Source organism: Garra rufa, chromosome 3 (genome assembly GCF_049309525.1).
Source record: "Garra rufa chromosome 3, GarRuf1.0, whole genome shotgun sequence".
Taxonomy (NCBI): Eukaryota; Metazoa; Chordata; class Actinopteri; order Cypriniformes; family Cyprinidae; genus Garra; species Garra rufa.
In genome coordinates this window covers 31,529,691-31,549,575 of record NC_133363.1, presented here as the reverse complement: position 1 = coordinate 31,549,575, position 19,885 = coordinate 31,529,691, and the positions used below count along the sequence as shown (strand labels likewise).

Genomic DNA, 19,885 nt, shown 5'->3' with positions numbered 1-19,885 from the left:
TATGATACTGTTTTTAAAATCAAATCTTTGCATAGCTATGACAGGAAACACTGGCATCTGACAATGCTCTGGAAAAAAACAGTCAGTCTTAAAAAAACAAAGCATATGAAATAAAACAGTTATCAAATAAGCATGTGTTTTATTCTGTGTCCTAAACTCCTGAAACATTTGTTTCTTATATTTTAGAGCAGTCAATGCAATTTTAGAAAGAAATCAATTAAATCTGGATGTGTGTGAAAATATTCAGTTACATTTATTTCTCATTTTTAAATTACATAACTAGTTACTTCCCAACACTGATTTCCACATTACGGTTTATCACACAGGAATTTATGACTTTTTGACACCTAGAATCTCTAAAGACTGGTTTTCACTAATAAATAAAAGAAAATAAACCTTATTTACTTCATGAATATTATGTATAGTAATAAATTGTTTTCTGTGTTAAAATAGTATTAGATATTTTGAGACACAGTAGTATTATTATTATGAAAAGATTTTAAATTTAATGTTTAGTTCGTATATTACAGATATTGTTTGATGCACATGAAGTGAATCATTTGTAAATTTTAATGTGAAGTGCTGTTTTCCATATGTAAATGATTTACTCTGCTATTTGTTAACAACAGAAATCTACCAGAGAAAATGTCATGCTATAAACCAACCAGAAGATGGCAGTAGGCATTACCACACCTCAGCCTCTACAACAAGGCTCTCTAGGCGACATAGGAGAAGCAGGTTAGGGCATCACAAACAGCCTAAAAGGGCTCCTTTGAGTCACAGGGAAGTTCATTCCTTCCACTCCTCCCAATTAGGCAAACATTAGCATCTGTTTTAAAATACATTTCTAGACTAGGATGGGTGAGGTAAAACCATTTCCTTTCCATTACCTGTACACCTCTCTAAGTACTGCCTTCATTCCTGCTCATAGTATCCAACACACAAATCAATCCAGTATTAAACATGACGTATGGAATGTTTTAATGGCACGTTGTTGCATTTGTTGTAATACAGTTATTGAAACACAAAGTTCATCTGAAGACATTTCTGAAAAAATACAATTCTCCTACATTAGAAAACAACAGATTTTTACAGCGACAGTATCATCTCATATTTTCCCACATTTTCACTGTTGACTTTGGTCACTCATACATCTCAATTAAAGAAACGATAAGGTTTCTATGCCACAGAGTGTCAAACTGCTTGCAATTCATGAAAAAAAAAATGCTTTTCAAGAATGCTCGCGCATTCGTCATTTCGGCTGTATCAGATGAAAATAAAGCTATGCTGTATAAAAGAAAACTCCCGTTGCTTTTGGGAGGAAAGAGGCACAGCCTCTTGTACTAAGTAAGCAGTCTCATCACAGAAACAGGCAAAACGTAAAATATTCACAAGGCACTTGTCATTAACAGTTCTATCTGAACTATTGATATAAAATAAAATCTGTTTGCTGATCCAGGATCATTCTTGTCCCCATGTAGTACTATGCCCTGCACAGTCTTGGGCGACAGGTAACATTTAACATTTAACAAGTACATTTTCATTGTTGGGTTTACATTCATAATCTGACTGGATTTGGCCATCTCAATCTGAAACAGTTCACTTAAAAATGAAAACTGCTCACTTCTAGGCCATCTAAGATATAGATGAGTTTGTTTCGTAATCAGGAAACAGATTTGGTGAAAGTGAGCAGTACATCACTTGCTCACCAGTGAATGGGTGCCGTCAGAATGAGAGTCTAAACAGCTGGTAAAGACAATATCCATCCATCTTGTGAAGTGAAAAGCTGTGTTCATACATAAATCCATCACTAAGGTGTTTTTAACTTTAAACATTTGAAATCAGATGAGAATTATGAACAAATCAAGCAGTTTATAAGCAAAAACAGTACTAAATAAATAAATTGGTGGATTTTAATATGAAAAAACAACAACAAAGAAAGGTCTTTTTCACTGGAGAATGCAATATTATGGATTATGGACTGGTGTTGTGGCCAGAAACATAGGTTTAAATGCATCTTTCTACTTCACAAGATGATTTCGACGGCACCCATTCATTGCAAGTGATGTAATGCTAAATTTCTCCAAATCTCTTCTGATGAAGAAACAAACTTATCTACATCTTGGATGACCTGAGGGTGAGTACATTTTCAGGATTTTTTTTTTTGGGTGAACTCTTCTTTTAATTAAATATGGCTTTTGTGAGGAAAAAGATGGACACCCCCAGTCAAAGATGGATGTACTATGCGTTATGCTGTGAGAAATCAATAAATAGATCTCATTTCACATTATGCTGTTCAACTCAGACATAACAAATTAATGACATCCTTGTGCAATTAGCTTTCTTAATCTGTCTAGTTAGGTATTAGAAATAAATAAGATCTTTTGTAAACGTCTTTTATGGCTATAAATGTGTCTAGGTTTACATCTCCTCTCCATAAACTAGATGAAAATAATACTTCACATTTCATCTCACATCAGTAAGTTGTGCATGTACCTAAAATTTGACTTGCTAACAGAAAAAAGACAAAAAAAGAAAACGTTGTGTCCTTCACAGAGGAAAAACTATAGGCACATCCAGTTCTTCGCTCAGTAGCTTTTAACATAAAGCTCCAAAAGGAAAACCTTCTGCAAATATTTACAGATATCTTTAAGAACGCTGCTGGTCTTTGATCATATGGTCTCTGATCTTTTGGCTGCAGGGATGAGATGAATCACTGCATCATGGGCTGAAGGCCAGTAACTGATGTATAGGGGGCAGGGCAGCAATATACAAGATGGGCACTTATCTTGAAAATAACACTTTTTAATCACAAATGCTACTTAATTCAGTGTCTTAGAAAATAAATATAAAACTCGTAATGATTTAAAAATGAATCTCTAGCTTCAGATCTCCTTAGAGTTACAGTTTCACTGATGTTGATGAACTAGATTTATGAGAGTGATGAACAGATGATTCCTTATGCAGCCCAGATTTGAATTCTGTAAATACAAAAACAAAAGAAACCATGTCAGTACATAGTAATGCATAGAATATATATTTAAAAATTGTTGTAAGTAAATGCAGCCTCAAGGCTGTAAAAAAAAATGTAATATTGTGAAATAGTATTACAGTTTAAAATGGTTTTCTATTTTTTAATAAACTTTAAAATAGAATTTATTCCTGTGACACAAAGCTGAATTTTCAGCATCATAACTCCAGTCTTCAGTGTCACATGACCCTTCAGAAATGATTCTAATATTACTTTTATTATCAATGTTGGAAACAATTGTGCTGCTTAATATTGTTTTGGAACCTGTGATTCTTTTTTCAGAATTCGTTGATCAATAAAAAGTTAAAAGAACAGCATTTATTTCAAATAGAAATCTTTTGCTATCACCTTTTTTTTTATCAATTTAACACCTTTGCTGAATAAAAGTATTAATTTCTTTTTAAAAAAAGAAAGAATAAAAATACTGACCACAAACTTTTAAATGGTAGTTTATATTGTTACAAAATATTTCTATTTTAAATGTTGAAGACAATGCTGTTCTTTTTAACTTTTTATTTATTAAAGAATCCAACAAAATATTAAGCAGCACAAAAAATTAATTAATAATAAATCAGCATATTAGAATGATTTCTGAAGGATCATGTGACACTGATGACTGGCGTAAGGATGCTGAAATTTCAGCTTTGCATCACAGGAATAAATTACATTTTAAAACATATTCACATAAAAATAATATTTCGCAATATTACATTTTTTTTCTGGATTTTTGACCAAATAAACACAACTTTGATGAGCATAAGAAACTTATTTAAAAACCCAACTGACTTCAACATTTTTAATGGTTGTGTAACAATGTAATGGTAATGTTTTTAGTAATGCTTGAGTAGCTTACTGGCTATGCATTGCACTTGTGGCTTCTCCCACTTTCCATCTGCCATGCAGCGGATCACAGGTTGGTGGCGCTGTCTGAAGTTTTCATTGCACTGGTATCTGATTATAGAATTCACCAGGTAACGATTTTTCTTGTTTCCAAACATCCTGGCATTCTCCACTGTAGGAGGCTGGTCACATGTCACTAAAAGAGAGGAAAGTCAAATTAAAACCGAATCACAAGTGAAGACATTTATTTGTGTTTGGTGGTGTACATACCTGGACCTGTTTTGCATATGAAAGGCAAGTGGTAGTTGCAGGGCACGTCATTCCATTGGCCATTTTCATGCCAGATCATTACAACACAGTCTTCACCAGAGTTAAAATAATTGTCGGGTTGGTTAGGCTTCCAGTTCTCATATTGCTAAAGGAAAGGAAGAGAAAAATCAAGCATTATAGAGGGGTTTGCACTTACAATATATCACAATTTGGTCAGTTAACCAGATGCGCGGCATTATTGGCGATACTCGGATGTAAACAACAGCATCGATTGCACGGTTAATGTACTGCTGGATATGTTGTTCTGACAATTTATGCAGTCTAAACCACAGAAAAAACATGGAAGCTGTTAAATCATTTAGAGAAAGAATTGGTAAGCTGGAAGGGGCACAATATTTGACAAACTAAAGTTAATAGGTGGTAAAGATACGTACAAGCAGTATTAATTAAGATATTCGCCGAATGTTGTCAAGATTCTTGCCCAGGAAATCCTTGTTCAGAGTTTTTTGCACTCTTCTCATTGATTTATTATCATTTTTGGCAGTCTATAGTACTCCAAATGTACAATACAGTATCTCAATCAAATAGTATTTCAGCAAGAGTCAGACTTACCAGTGTGGTCCCATCTGACCAGCGGAAGTCATTTTCCACCGTTTTATCGTTTAGTCCAATCCACTGATAGTCCAGTGCGTATGCTGTAACAAGAGGGCAATTGTTTGTAATCTGAAAAACAACAGATGCTTAAAAGCTTAAATACACATAGAAAGACACACACTTACCGTTGACGAAGGCTTGCTCCTCTGGAGTGATAATGCTCACCAGGTGAGCGTTTAAGTTCCGGCAGCTCCGCTCAGCTTCCAGCCAGGTCTGTCTCTCCGTGAAACGCAAGTAACAGTGGCCCTGAAACTTAGTCCAGCCCTCCTCACAGCTGTGCACATCTGAAGCAACATCACATGGCATATTTATCACAGTTTCACCAGATATCTTCTTAGTGAAATGACACAAATGCTTTATTTGATAAACAGATTTAGCTTTTATTCACATACAGTTGAAGTCAAAAGTTTACACACACCTTGCAGAATCTACAAAATGTTGATTATTTTACCAAAATAGGAGGGATCATACAAAATGCATGTTATTTAGCACTGACCTGAATAAAATATTTAACATAAAAGATGTTTACATGTAGTCCACAAGAGAAAATAATAGTTGAATTTATAAAAATGACCCTATTCAAAAGTTTATATCCCCGTGATTCTTAATACTGTGTTGTTACTTGAATGATCCACAGCTGTGTTTTTTTGTTTATTTGTTCATGAGTTCCGTGTTTGTCCTGAACAGTTAAACTGCCAACTGTTCTTCAGAAAAATTCTACAGGTCCAACAAATTCTGTGGTTTTTCAGCATTTCTGTGTATTTAAACCTTTTCCAACAATGACTGCATGATTTTGAGATCCATCTTTTCACACTGAGGACAACTGAGGGACTCATATGCAACTATTACAGAAGGTTCAAACCCTTAACGATGCTTCAGAATGAAACACAATGTATTAAGATCTGGGGGGTGAAAACTTTTAAAATTTTAAGATCAGGAAAAATTTTGTGTTCTGGGAGTCTAAATATCTTCTCTAGCTTCTGAAGGGCAGTAAAAAAAAAAAAAAAAGAGAAGATATTTAGGCAAAATAAGAAAAATGTACACATTCCGTCCTAACCAAGGGACTCATGAACAACTACAGCTGTGGATCATTCAGGTAACAGGTATTACTGCATTATAAATTTAACTATTATTTTCTCCTGTGGACTATATGTAAATGTCTTTTATGTGAAATATCTTATAAAAAATAACATGCATTTTGTATGATCCCACTTATTTTGATCAAATGCAGATTCTGCAACATGTATGTAAACTTTTGACTTTTGACTGTACAAACACTGGTCAACAAACATTCATAGAGCTCATCAAATATGGTCAACAGAAGCTCAACCTTCACGAAATTATCTCAGGTTTCATTAAAAATATGTTCATTTGTGTTATGGGCTTGAAACAAGATGAGGGTGAGTAAATGATGATAGTTTTCATCTTTGGGTAAACTATCCCTTTAATACTTGCTGTACATGCAAATAAGAAACAAATGTCAAATGGGTAATGGAATGTGCTGAGGGATTTGGATAAAGTCACTTTATCTTTTAGTGTTTAAAACCAGTGTTTTAAATAAGCGACAAATGCCTTTAACATGGCATAATATCAGCTTATCAGATAAAGTGATTTTCCACAATCGCAAGTACTCCAGAAGACTGACGATTAAATTCCATATATTAAGCCAAGAGAAACATCCAGCAGAAAATGAACAAATGAGGTATTATTAGTCGCTGCTCAGATGGAAAATATGTACTAGACACTCTCTGTTTACCTCAAGACCTTCCTGTCTGATTTTCTAAAAGGGTTGTAGTTTCTTGCTATATTTTCACAGTACCTGCAAATGCATCACTGCTGTTTAACTGCAACAGATTTCCATAAATGGACAGGCAAAACTCACTCACCAATCCCTACTTGACACACAAATACGCTCTGTTTCCAGGACTTTCATTCCACTACAGCGACATCTAGAGTTGTGTGTCACCTTTAAGGTTGTTTTTGAAAGACCGTTAATAGAATTAGCTAAAGCAGCCTCATACCAATCTCACAGTGGTCTCCTTCGTAGCTGGGCAGACATAAGCATTTGAAACTGTCCTCCACCTCCACACAGGTGGCTCCATTGGCACAAGGGTTTGAATGGCAAACATCAACCTCTGCAAATAAAGGTTTAGCGATTAAAGCCGACTACTATGAAGAAGCCCTGAGGAAGGCCAAGCTTAGCATCATTGAATCAGAAATCCTGGAATCTCTTGAAAAATTATACCATCAATATTTTGACAAGCTGAGAAGCTAAATTGTGGTAAATTGAAGGAGAGATCAAAGTCAGTTGTAGTTACTGTAAGAGCACTGACCTAGGGTCAATTTTTGTGCCTCTCACGAGGAGAGCAGATCAGCACTCTTACAGTCCCAGAAACAGAAGCAGGATTTTAGAGTTCAGATTCATATGAAGATGGACGAGAAGTATAAGCATGTACCAGGTGTTAGCAGGCGTGCTGATTAAACTAGACTGCAGCAAAGGCATAGCTGAGCAAAAACAACACAGATGAACAGACACTGAAAAGACATCTGGTCACAAGAGCTGAGTAAGTACTTAACCACACACACATGCCACATAACCTGTAAAATGGACTGTGAGGACAAGAATCAGGCAAGAGCAAACTGAACAGAAGTTCATTCACGAATAGAATGCAAAACCAGTGAGGCATGTAGAGACAATCATTTGATTCATTTGAACACAAATATGAGTCTAAAAAACAACAGTTGGTAAAAGCAAACTGTCAATTCAATTAAAAAAAAAAAAGTCAATTCAGTCTGACTCACCAAACTGACACTGTTCTCCATGCAGTCCAGGTGGGCATTGACAAATGCCTACCTCATCCTTCACAGAACACACCCCAGCTCCACATGGGTTTGGTTCACATGGGTTAAGGGAAGCTATTATGGCTTTTGAGAAAGAAAAAGAGAGCAAATCCATGAGCAAAAGGAGCAGATTTTGTCTCAAGAGGTAAGAAATAGATGTCCATATTATGATGCAATAAAACTATATATTACACATAAAAAATCATTAAAGGATTAGTTTACCTTCAGAATAAAAATGTCTTGATAATTTTATTCACCCCCATGCCACCCAAAATGTTAATGTCTTTCTTCAGTCAAAAAGAAATTAAGGTTTTTGAGGAAAACATTCTAGCATTTTTCTCCATATACTGGACTTCAGTGGGACCCAACGGGTTGAAGGTCCAAACTGCAGTTTCCATGCAGCTTCAAAAGGGATCTACACAATCCCAGCTGAGGAATAAGGGATTTATGTAGCAAAATGATCTGTCATTTTCTAAAGAAAATAAAAGTTTATATACTTTTTGACCACAAATGCTCATCTTGCACTAGCTCTGCGTCCACAACTTGACGCATTTCATAGCCATATTGGAAAGGTCATGTGTGACGTAGGCGGTAGTATCTACCTTTTTGAACTGCATCGCAGAGCTAGTGCAAGATGAGAATTTGTGGAATTTTTTTTTTTTTTTTGAAAATGACAGATTGTTTCACTAGATAAGACCTTTTTACTTGGCTGAGATCGTGTAGAGTTTTTTGAAGCGGCCATGAAACTCCAATTTGGAATTTCAACCCACTGATCCCCATTGAAGTCCACTATATGGAGAAAAATCTTAAAATGTTTTTCTTAAAAAACGTAATTTCTTTTTGACTGAAAGACATGAACAACTTGGATGATATGGGGTTGAGTGAATCGTCAGGGAATTTTTATTCTGGATATGAACTAATCCTTTAATATTGGCCAATAACATATATGGTACTGCTCATGTATCTCTATTCTATCTTTAGACAAATTTTACACAATAGAAAAAGAATCTCACCATTCCCAATAAGTCCTTCTGTGACAGAAGGGCTCTGTAAAGCGGTAGGTTCTGTGGTAGAAGCCAAAGCTGCAGAAGTAACAGTTTCGATATTACTCGAGATCCCCTCTGGTTCTGAATAAGGCACTGAAGGTCCTGCAGCATCACTGTACAGGCCAGATAGCCCTTGAGCAGACATTACAGCTGAGGAAGCATCACTGGAAATCACTGTTGGTGTATGATCAGTGACTGGGATCAATTTAGGTTCTTGTCCACTAGCATAGGCACTTTGGTCGTCTCCACTACCTGAGGACAAACTGACGGCGACACTGTACTCCACCTCCCCCCTTCCTAGCTCCATGCCTTGGACGGGCGTGTTGGATATTTCCAGCATGGCATTCTTGGAGAAGGAGATGATATCTCCGCTAGCTGATTCCCCTGATCCTTCATTAGCATAGGCACTTTGGTCATCTCCACTCCCTGAGGACAACATGTCGATGCCACTGTACTCCACCTCCCCACCTCCTAGCTCCATGCCTTGGACTGGCGTGTTGGACATTTCTACCATGGCATTATTGGAGAAGGAGATGATATCACCGCTAGCTGATTCCACTGACCCTTCGTTAGCATAGGCGCTTTGGTCATCTCCACTCCCTGAGGACAACCTGTCGATGCCACTGTACTCCACCTCCCCCCCTCCTAGCTCCATGCTTTGGATATGCGTGTTGGATATTTCCACCATGTCATTACTGGAGAAGAGGATGGTTTCATCGCTAGCTGATTCCCCTGATCCTTCATTAGCATAGGCACTTTGGTCGTCTCCACTCCCTGAGGACAACCTGTTGATGCCAATGTACTCCACTTCCCCCCCTCCTAGCTCCATGCTTTGGAAAGGTGTGTTGGATATTTCCACTGTGGCATTTTTGGAGAAGAAGATTATATCACCGCTAGCTGATTCCCCTGATCCTTCACTAGTATAACCACTTTGGTCGTCTCCACTCTCTGAGGACAACTTGTTGGTGCCACTGTACTCCACCTTCCCCCTTCCTTGCTCCATGCCTTGGACGGGTGTGTTGGACATTTCCACCATCGCATTATCGGAGAAGATGATATCACCACTAGCTGATTCCCCTGAGTTTTCACTAGCAGAGGCACTTTGGTCGTTTCCACTCCCTGAGGAAAACTTGTCGGTGCCACTGTACTCCACCTCCCCCATTCCTAGCTCCATGCCTTGGATGTGGGAGTGGGTGTTGGACATTTTTTCCATGGCATTATTGGAGAAGAAGATGATATCACCCCTAGCTGATTCCCCTGAGTTTTCACTAGCAGAGGCACTTTGGTCATCTCCACTTCCTGAGGACAAACTGTCGGTGCCACTGTACTCCACCTCCCCACTTCCTAGCTCCATGCCTTGGACGTGGGAGTGGGTGTTGGACATTTTTTCCATGCCATTATTGGAGAAGAAGATGATGTCACCGCTAGCTGATTCCCCTGAGTTTTCACTAGCAGAGCCACTTTGGTCGTCTCCACTTCCTGAGGACAAACTGTCGGTGCCACTGTACTCCACCTCCCCCCTTCCTAGCTCCATGCCTTGGACGTGGGAGTGGGTGTTGGACATTTTTTCCAAGGCATTATTGGAGAAGAAGACAATATCACCGCTAGCTGATTCCCCTGAGTTTTCACTAGCAGAGCCACTTTGGTCATCTCCACTTCCTGAGGACAAACTGTCGGTGCCACTGTACTCCACCTCCCCTCTTCCTAGCTCCATGCCTTGGACGTGGGCGTGGCTGTTGGACATTTTTTCTATGGCATTATTGGAGAAGAAGATGATATCACCATTAGCTGATTCCCCTGAATTTTCACTAGCAGAGGCACTTTGGTCATCTCCACTCCCTGAGGACAACCTGTCGGTGCCACTGTACTCCACCTCCCCCCTTCCTAGCTCCATGCCTTGGACGTGGGTGTGGGTGTTGGACATTTTTTCCATGGCATTATTGGAGAAGAAGATGATATCACCACTAGCTGATTCCCCTGAATTTTCACTAGCAGAGGCACTTTGGTCATCTCCACTCCCTGAGGACAACCTGTCGGTGCCACTGTACTCCACCTCCCCCCTTCCTAGCTCCATGCCTTGGACGTGGGTGTGGGTGTTGGACATTTTTTCCATGGCATTATTGGAGAAGAAGATGATATCACCACTAGCTGATTCCCCTGAATTTTCACTAGCAGAGGCACTTTGGTCATCTCCACTCCCTGAGGACAACCTGTCGGTGCCACTGTACTCCACCTCCCCCCTTCCTAGCTCCATGCTTTGGACGTGGGTGTGGGTGTTGGACATTTTTTCCATGGCATTATTGGAGATGAAGATGATATCACGGCTAGCTGATTCCCTTGATCGGTCTCCTGATTCAACTTGATAGCCTCCAGATATAAATCCACTTCCCTGAGCAGACCCAAATATCAAAAGTCCAGAAGCTTCCTGCTCACGAGGTTTTTCTCCAGAAAACTCTGAACCACCCCCAGAGCCACTGTGGACAGATATATCACCACTCATCCCAGAGATATCACCGCTCATCCCGGACCCTGAGATATGTCCTGATCCGCTGAACTCCACATGGCTTCTACCCAGCTCTTGTTCTGTAAAATTTGGAGCAGTGGACACCTTCACCCAGGGGCTATCCACCATGATGGGACTGAATCCTGAGGACTCTTCACTGGAACCTGATCCTGAGGAGATGCTGGAATCTCCAGAGGGAAAAATTCCTGATGCGGAACCACTAAATCCTGAGGACTCTTCACTGGAACCTGATCCTGAGGAGATGCCAGAAATGTCTCCACTCTTGTTGCTTTCTCCTAAGCTGCTGGAAAAGTCTGAGGTAGATCCACTCTCTTCAGAGCTATGCCCTGACCCACTCTCTGATCCTGATCCAGGGGTTTCCATTTCAAAGAGGCCTGAACCTTGACTAACGGGAAAGGTCAGGATCTGTGTGCCTGCCTCCTGGGGTCGTCCTGAAGCTGATTCAAATCCTGATAAAACAGAGTCACTTCCTGAAAAAGTCACTTGGATATCTAAGCCACTGCCAGATCCTGAAGAGCCTCCAGATCCGCTTGGTAGATGCCCGCTCCCACTGGCCCCAGAGGCGTCTCCACTTGACAGAAATGACCCACTCGGCTGATCCCCACTTCCACTGCTTGAGAGATCATCAGTGGTACTAGATCCAGAACATTTTGCACTTACAAAATGTGACCCCAGCTGATGCCCACTTCCACTGCTTAACAGATCATCGATGCCACTAGCCCCAGAAGACTCTCCACTTGAAACAGGTGACTCAGTCGGCTGATCCCTGCTGCCACTGCTTGACAGATCATCAGTGCCACTAGCTCTAGAAGTGTCTCCACTTGAAACAGGTGATCCACTCAGCTGAGTGGCACTCCCACTCAACAGTTCATCAGTGCCACTGGCCCCAGATGTGCCAGATCCAGTGGGTTCCATAGGGATAGCAGTAGGAGTGGTTTCTTCTGAGGAAACACAGATACACACAGAATCTAAGATACTGCAAAAAAAATAACACTCATCTTGCATTAAAATAAATTGAAAATGCAATTATATATACAATAACTTGAAGGAATAGTTCGCTCAAAAATGAAAATTCTGTCATCATTTACTCCCCCTCATGTCATTCACTCACCCTGTATGACTTTATTTCCTCAGTTTTTTTGTTTGTTTTTTTGTCCATACAATAAGCAAGTCAATTATGGTTACAATCATTCTTTAAAATACCTTCTTTTGTGTTTCTCAGAAGAAGGAAAATCATACAGGCTTAGAATCAGATGAGGGTACCAGATGAGAGTAAATGATAAAAGAGATGTCATTTTGGGAGCTTTTAAAAACATATTTTCACTTCAACAGGAAATCAGATGACTCCTGCATTTTACAGGCTGTAAAATGTCACAGGGTGTGATTCCTCAAAACCTAATCATATTTATGAATTGATATACAGTCAAACCAAAAATTATTCAGACACCAAATATAATTTTTGATATTTTTTTTACTAGTGGGTGCAGGACACTATAGTTTAAATAATGTAAGTAAGGATAGCAAATAAAGTAAACTGTGACATATTATACCCAATAATTCTTTATACTGTGGACTACCAGTAAAACTGATAAACATTTGGGACCAAATATTAGACACTTTAACCTGACCATGTTTTGTTTAAGTGTTTTTTTATTTAATTGCTAATGCTAATCTTTCACACCACTGAACAAAATTAAGAATTAATTGGTAATTGGTCAACAAAGTATTGATAGTTGTGTAAATACTGTCATACTAACAGTTGTCTGAATTTTCGGTTGATCAAAGTTATCTGACATTATCAAGATGAATTTGTTCTGGCTCAGAGTTCTTGTCATATTTTATAACCATTTTATAACCAAGGTGTCTAAATAAATTTTGGTTTGACGGTATATTAAATATAAAAAAACAAATTGAAAATGTTTTAAATAATTATTCAGATGTACAATTTATGTATGATTCATGCATATCTTTTTTGTCACTGACTCATATATGTATCTAATACAATATATTACCAGGTTTCTGAAGAGCAGGGAAGGATTTCACGCTCACTATCTGTTCCTCTGTCACCTTCAGATCCACTAAAATGACATATGTAAAGAATAATGTACATTGTATAAACACTCAGCAGACTTAATGTTTTACATTGCTACAATTTTACAATTTATGGCTAATTTATGTATATCTGTACTGTAGATGTAATTACCCTTGATGCAGTATGCATCAAATTTGGAGTCCAGGTCAGGAGAGCCAGTCTGATTGGGAAACTTGTAAACTGTGTGAACTCCAGCCTTCCCTCCACCACACTGCTGCAGTGGGTTATTGATGGAGTAACGTACACTGCGGTCAAGAAGCCAGCCAGCACGGCACTTATCAAAGCCCTGCTTCCAAGCAGCATACATGTCTCCTGTGGAGGCCAGGGAGGCATTCTTGCCCTGGCAGTAGGCCACCGCCTCATTGTAAGTGAATCCCTCGAAAGAACTTCCATGGAAAACTTCCCCTGAAAATGTGAACATGTACTTTAAAACTCAATCTACACAGAGTAATTCAGAGTAATTCTTCATCCCATAAGAGAATCTAGCATTTCACATTTTTGTTTTTTTTCACTCTCAGAAACTCAAAATGGAGGTCATTTATATTAATTTACCTACCCTTTGTCCACATAACAATTGCTATATATTTATGTAGACTCTCTTACCCCGTAATTTGTCCACATAGCAGTACACATCATAGCGTTCGTTGACAGAGCGCACTCCATAAGACCTCACACCAGGAACATGCTCCAAATCACCAGAGCATCTCTCGCGTGGAGACACAATGGGATACCTGCATAACCATCATTTACATACATTTGTAAACATATATTCTTACAGTATGAGGCAGATAATTCCACTCAAAGCATTTGTCATTTTGTTTATATAGTCAAAAGTTTACATCCCCCTTTCAGAATCTGCGAAATGTTAATTTTTTTTACTAAAATAAGAGGGATCATACAAAATGCATGTTATTGTTTATTTAGTACCAACCTGAATAAGATATTTCACATAAAAGATGTTTACATTTAATCAACAAGAGAAAATAATAGTTGAATTTATAAAAATGTCCCTGTTCAAAAGTTTACATTCCCTTGATTCTTAATACTGTGTTCCACAGCTGTGTTTATTTTTATTATTTTTTTTTTTTTACTTTTTGAATTTGAAGATCAGGGTAACTGTAACTTATTTTGTCTTCTGGGAAACATGTAATTATCTTCTCTAGCAACTAAAGGGCAGTACTAAATAGAAAAAAATATGACATTTAGGCAAAACAAGAAAAATGTACACATCTCCATTCTGTTCAAAAGTTTTCACCCCTCGGCCTCAACGCATGTTTTTTGCTTCTGGAGCATCAGTGAGCATTTGAACCTTCTGTAATAGTTGCATATGAATCCCTTGGTTGTCCTCAGTGTGAAAAGATGGGTCTCAAAATCATACAGTCATTGTTGGAAAGGGTTCAAATACACAAAAATGCTGGAAAACCAAAGGATTTGTGGGACCTGAAAGATTTTACTTAAGAACAGCAGACAGTTAACTCGTGAACAGCTAACAATAAACACAGCTGTGGATCATTCAGGTAAGAACACAGTATTAAGAATCAAGTGTCTGAAAACTTTTGAACAGGGTCATTTTTATAAATTCAGCTATTATTTTCTCTTGTGGACTATATGTAAACATCGTTTATGTGAAGTATCTTATTCAGGTCGGTAATAAATAAACAATAACATGCATTTTTCATGAGCCCTGTTATTTTAGTAAAATAATTCTGAAAGGGGGATGTAAACTTTTGACCTAAACTGTATATATGGTAAATCTAATATATAAATGAATGATCATAAAACTAGACACAAACAATTTAAAGAAAAGTTAGCAGTTCATCACAATATTACAAGGAATCGTACCTGACAGTCTGATCTAACAGCCAACCAGCGTCACAATGATGATAACCAGACTCATAGGCTGCCTGCATTTGGCTTGCACTGGCAATGACTGCACGGATGCTTTGACATGCCAGTTGAGCCTCGATAAAGTCAAAGGCATAACGACCAGAGCTTGCACGATAATGGAAGACCACCCCTGCAGAGGGAATTAGTAACAATGAGTGTCAGCATATGGTTATAAAACTGAAACACTTAACTGAGAACAGTACAATGCTGAACACATACATTTTACAGTATATTCCCATATTGATACATACCTGTGGCAGACATGACAGCGTCGGTTTCATTTAAATGGGATAACTCAGAGCTGGGAGGTGGTGAAAGGGGCATCTGGGAAATATTTAGATCAGTATGTGGGAATTCGACACTAGTGGTCACTGAGGGCTTATATGTTACAACTTCTCCCTTCAGTTCACTTCCTGTGGAGGTGTGCTTTTTAAAGACCTGGGAACTTTCTGTGATTGTGTGCACATTCAGGACACTACTGCGAGCCTCTGTGTCAAATGGAAATAAGCCAGAACCCTCCTCACCAGTTTCTAAATGAAAGGATGAATGAACAATACACACCTGTCAGTACACATTACTGTGGATTAATGGATCAGTCACAAATATAGCTGTATAGACAATCATAAATGATAAAGAAGGAATAGCGAAATAAGGGAATTTTGTACCAGAGTAGCAAAATGCATCGTAGCGGGAGTCTGAAAGAGGGTAGCCAGTCTGATTGGGAAACCGATAGACGGTACGCACTCCTAGCAGGCCACCACCACATTGTGGTCTGGCGATGTTGATGGGGTAGCGGACACTCCGGTCTGCCAACCAGCCTGCATTACAAACATCCATACCACCCTTCCATGCCAGGTACAGCTGTCCTGTGGTGGCCAACTTGGCACCCAGCTTTGCACACTCAGCTTCTGCCTCCTCAAAAGTGAATTTGTCAGGAGAAGTAGTGTAGAACACATTTCCTGTAAGGTAAAACAGAACGCTTTTTAGCATTTCAGTGTTTTTCAAAGAAGGCGTTTAGTTTTCTGGCATCCCAAACACATACCTGTCATTTTCTCAACAAAGCAGTACACGTCATATGTCTCATTCACGTCTCTTACTCCGTATGTCCTTACACCTGGAAACTCGTACTTGTCTCCATAGCAAGGCTCACGAGGATCATGAATGGGGTACCTTTTTTCCAAAAACAGATGATATTATTTTTCATCACATTTTCAGACAAACTACAGAGCATTAACTAAATATACACTGTTGAAAAAAACTGTAGGTTACTTTACTATACAGTATATGTGACCCTGCACTACAAAACCAATTTTAAGTAGCACTGGTATATTTGTAGCAATAGCCAAAAATACATTGTATGGGTCAAGATCATCGATTTTTCTTTTATGCCAAAAATCATTGGGATATTAAAGGTTGTATCAGCGATTTCTAGCCTGAAACATAAAGTGTCAAATTCCGCTGAGCTTTCTTCACGATCCGCTCGCTGCCTGCCCCATAAATTGTCTGTGAAAAAAACGCGTCTCTCTGGTCAGCCTAGGGTCCGAGATATGCCAAAAAAACAATCGGCACTACCAACCTTTTCACACATAAACAAACAGTGTTCCAACCAATCAGCGTCAGGGGTTTGGTGTTGTGGACTTTCGCTCCGCCTCCCTCACATCCCTGCACCAGTAGGAAAGTCCACAACACCAAACCCCTGACGCTGATTGGTTGGAACACTGTTTGTTTATGTGTGGAATAGTTGATAGCACCGATTGTTTTTTTGGCATATCTCGGACCCTAGGCTGACCAGAGAGACGCGTTTTTTTCACAGACAATTTATGGGGCAGGCAGCGAGCGGATCGTGAAGAAAGCTCAGCTGAAATTGACACTTTATGTTTTAGGCTAGAAATCGCTGATACAACCTTTAAGTAAAGATCATGTTCCATGAAGATATTTTGTAAATTGCCTAATGTAAATATATCAAAACTAGTAATATGCATGTATTTTCTTAATATTTGCACCCTTCCCGGATTCCAGATTTTCAAATAGTTGTGTCTCGGCCAAATATTGTCCTATCCTAACAAACCATACATCAATGGAAAGCTTTCAGATAATGCATAAATCTCAATTTCAAAAAATTGACACTTATGACTGGTTTTGTGGTCCAGAGTCACATTTAGACATCTTATACTGAATAAATAAGCTCTCATTGATGTATGGTTTACTGTGATAGGACATTATTTGGCCGATATACAACTATTTGAAAATCTGGAAATCTAAATATTGAGAAAACTGCCAGTAAAGGTGTCCAAATAAAGTTATTAGCAATGCAAATTAGTTAGGTTTTGTGGTCCAGGGTCACATATGGTGAAAAACTGTAAGTGGTTTATCATTGCATTATATGTAATTTTACTGTAAAATACTGTCAATTTTAGAGTTTTTGAAAGTAAAACCTATAAATTTATGAATTACAGTATAATTTAGTGAAAAACTGTAAAGAGACATTACCAGAAGTACCTGCATCACACACTACATTATATTTGATATTTATTAACATTATATTTTATATGAATAATTTTGCTTCTTTTCATGTTTGTTCTCAGTCATGTAAAATAGGCTGTTTTGCATTACATTTTCTGTTATTATTTCCATCATGTGTCACATTTTAAAGGGATAGTTCACCCAAAAATGAAAATTCTGTCAATAATTACTTACATTCATGTTTTCCCAAACCTTAAGACTTTCATTCATTTTCAGAACATCAATGAAGATATTTTTGAATAAATCCGAGAGCTTTCTGACCTTCCATAGACAGCAATGCAACTGACATGTTTAAGGCCCAGAAAAGTAGTAAGAACATTGTTAAAATAGTACATGTGACTTCAGTGGTTCAGTATTCTTGTAGCTAAAACTGAGGTTAAACCACTGATGTCACATGGACTGTTTTAACAATGTTCTTACTACCTTTCTGGGCCTTGAACGTGTCAGTTGCATTGCTGTCTATGCAGGGTCAGAAAGCTCTCGTATTTCATCAAACATATCTTAATTTGTAATCTGAAGATGAACAAAGGTTACAGGTTCGGTTATTTTTTTCCATAGAAGGTTACTAACCTGACGGTCTGATCTGCAAGCCAGCCAGCATCACACTGGTGAAATCCCTCATCATAGGCTGCTTGGAGTTGCTCCGGAGTAGCAATAACTGCACTGTTTTGAATACAGGCTGCCTTGGCCTTCTCAAAATTAAGGCTATATCGTGTGGTTGCACGGTAGTGGAAAACAATACCTAAGCAAAATAAGCACATCTATTTCACATTTCTGAGAGAAGAAGAACAAACACATACAGTCATAATGAACTATTTTCTAGTTACAGTACCTTGAACTTGAACGTTAACATCATCATGATTGTCCTCGATCCCATGCATGACCTCACAGCGGTACACTCCAGAGTCGTTAGAATGGAGCTCAGAGATCTTAATGGAGGCGTCTGTGGGTGTCAAGGGGTATCCAATCATGGTGACTCTATCCAGATACCTTTTTTCAACGCTTACTCTTCCTTCAGATGCCACTAAAATGTTTGTGGTCTTTTCTTTGGTGACCAGGCTCCATTTGATCCGGTGGGACAATGGTGCAATTGTGGGGGCACCAGGGTCATTGACTGTGTTGTCCTGGAAGTAGCAGGGCAGAACTAACGTGTCGCCCATCAGAGGCCGGAGAGGAAGCTCATTGGGAATACTGACACTGAGTGTACTTTCAGCATCTGTAATGACATGTACAGGTTAATGAGGATTTCAAGAAGACTAACAATTACAATATGTACTTCACACAATGAATACGCACCACTGTAAGTGTAATCGAAAGACGACGTGGCTGAGAAGACCCTGAAGCATATACTCAGCAAAAGCAAGGACAGCATCGTTCACCTAAAAGACATTTAAAATAATGTTAACACCATAATATTTGCACATATATTCAGCAACAACTAGTACATTCTCAGTTTTTAATATGCATGAGAAGACAACTTATATAATGTGCCTTGCTCAAAAGACTTGGACCTACAGTAATGTGGATTTCATAACAAAGGTTTGGTCAAATAAGAGGTTTTTGAGAGAGAAAAACCAACATGTAATTTTCCATTCCCAAAATTACCACAGAAACAGTACAGCTCTCATGCCCAGTATAAGCTGGTCATATCTGTACCGGCCAGGCTGTTTGGGAATTAAACTGTTAATTACTGAATGTCTGCCATGCATGGATAGAGAGAGTTATGCTGTTCTTCTAGTTCACTGAGTTTTTAGCAAAAAGAGCTTGAAAGGTTTGCCGTTACTTGACAAACATACAACATTTATACATCTTTGCCAACGCTGGCCCGCTTTTAGGAGTGACGCTATATTTATTTGACTTGCTGCAGAGCATTTAACAGTGCTTCCTTTACATAGACTTATCTACACATACTGCTAGAGCAGAGAGACACTTATTCATAGCTAGTTAAACTACAGCTTTTTATACACTGTTCCATATCGAGTTTGTCCTCACCCACCTCTCCTTCTAGTGAAATCCAAATCTAATCTTATAAAGCAAACAACATAAAAATACATGCATACACTCCGTGACCTCTAAACAGGCAATTTTTAACATGTGAGGTCCATAAAATTACTATAGTGAAACAAATTAAGTTGAAGCTATTTAGAAATATTATGTCATTTTATATAAAGCACAGA

The 19,885-nt window shown here is 38.5% G+C and overlaps 1 protein-coding gene and 1 long non-coding RNA gene across 2 annotated transcripts in view; one reads left to right on the top strand and one right to left on the bottom strand.

The window, feature by feature from the left end:
- Positions 1 to 19,885, top strand: part of LOC141331059 (uncharacterized) — a 470,059-nt gene that overhangs the window by 112,160 nt on the left and 338,014 nt on the right. The gene's annotated exons all lie outside the window — the stretch shown is intronic.
- On the bottom strand, positions 984 to 19,080 carry acana (aggrecan a). The gene is made up of 18 exons (XM_073837598.1): positions 19,005 to 19,080; positions 18,541 to 18,924; positions 18,279 to 18,450; positions 16,228 to 16,355; positions 15,851 to 16,144; positions 15,437 to 15,715; positions 15,141 to 15,315; positions 13,902 to 14,029; positions 13,410 to 13,703; positions 13,219 to 13,284; positions 8,650 to 12,147; positions 7,598 to 7,720; positions 6,817 to 6,930; positions 4,921 to 5,079; positions 4,754 to 4,836; positions 4,142 to 4,286; positions 3,885 to 4,067; positions 984 to 2,981 (listed from the first exon to the last, which is right to left on the bottom strand). Exons 1-18 carry the CDS (start codon positions 19,078 to 19,080, stop codon positions 2,902 to 2,904), a joined length of 6,381 nt encoding a protein of 2,126 aa, XP_073693699.1. The 3' UTR covers positions 984 to 2,901.

Coding starts and splice junctions, on each gene's coding strand:
- acana (XM_073837598.1), bottom strand. CDS start 19,080: ATGCTGTCCTTGCTTTTGCTGAGTATATGCTTCAGGGTCTTCTCAGCC. Junction 12,148..13,218: donor CCCTGCTCTTCAGAAACCTG/GTAATATATTGT, acceptor GTGTTTCCTCAG/AAGAAACCACTCCTACTGCT. Junction 5,080..6,816: donor AGGAGACCACTGTGAGATTG/GTATGAGGCTGC, acceptor ATGTTGCTTCAG/ATGTGCACAGCTGTGAGGAG.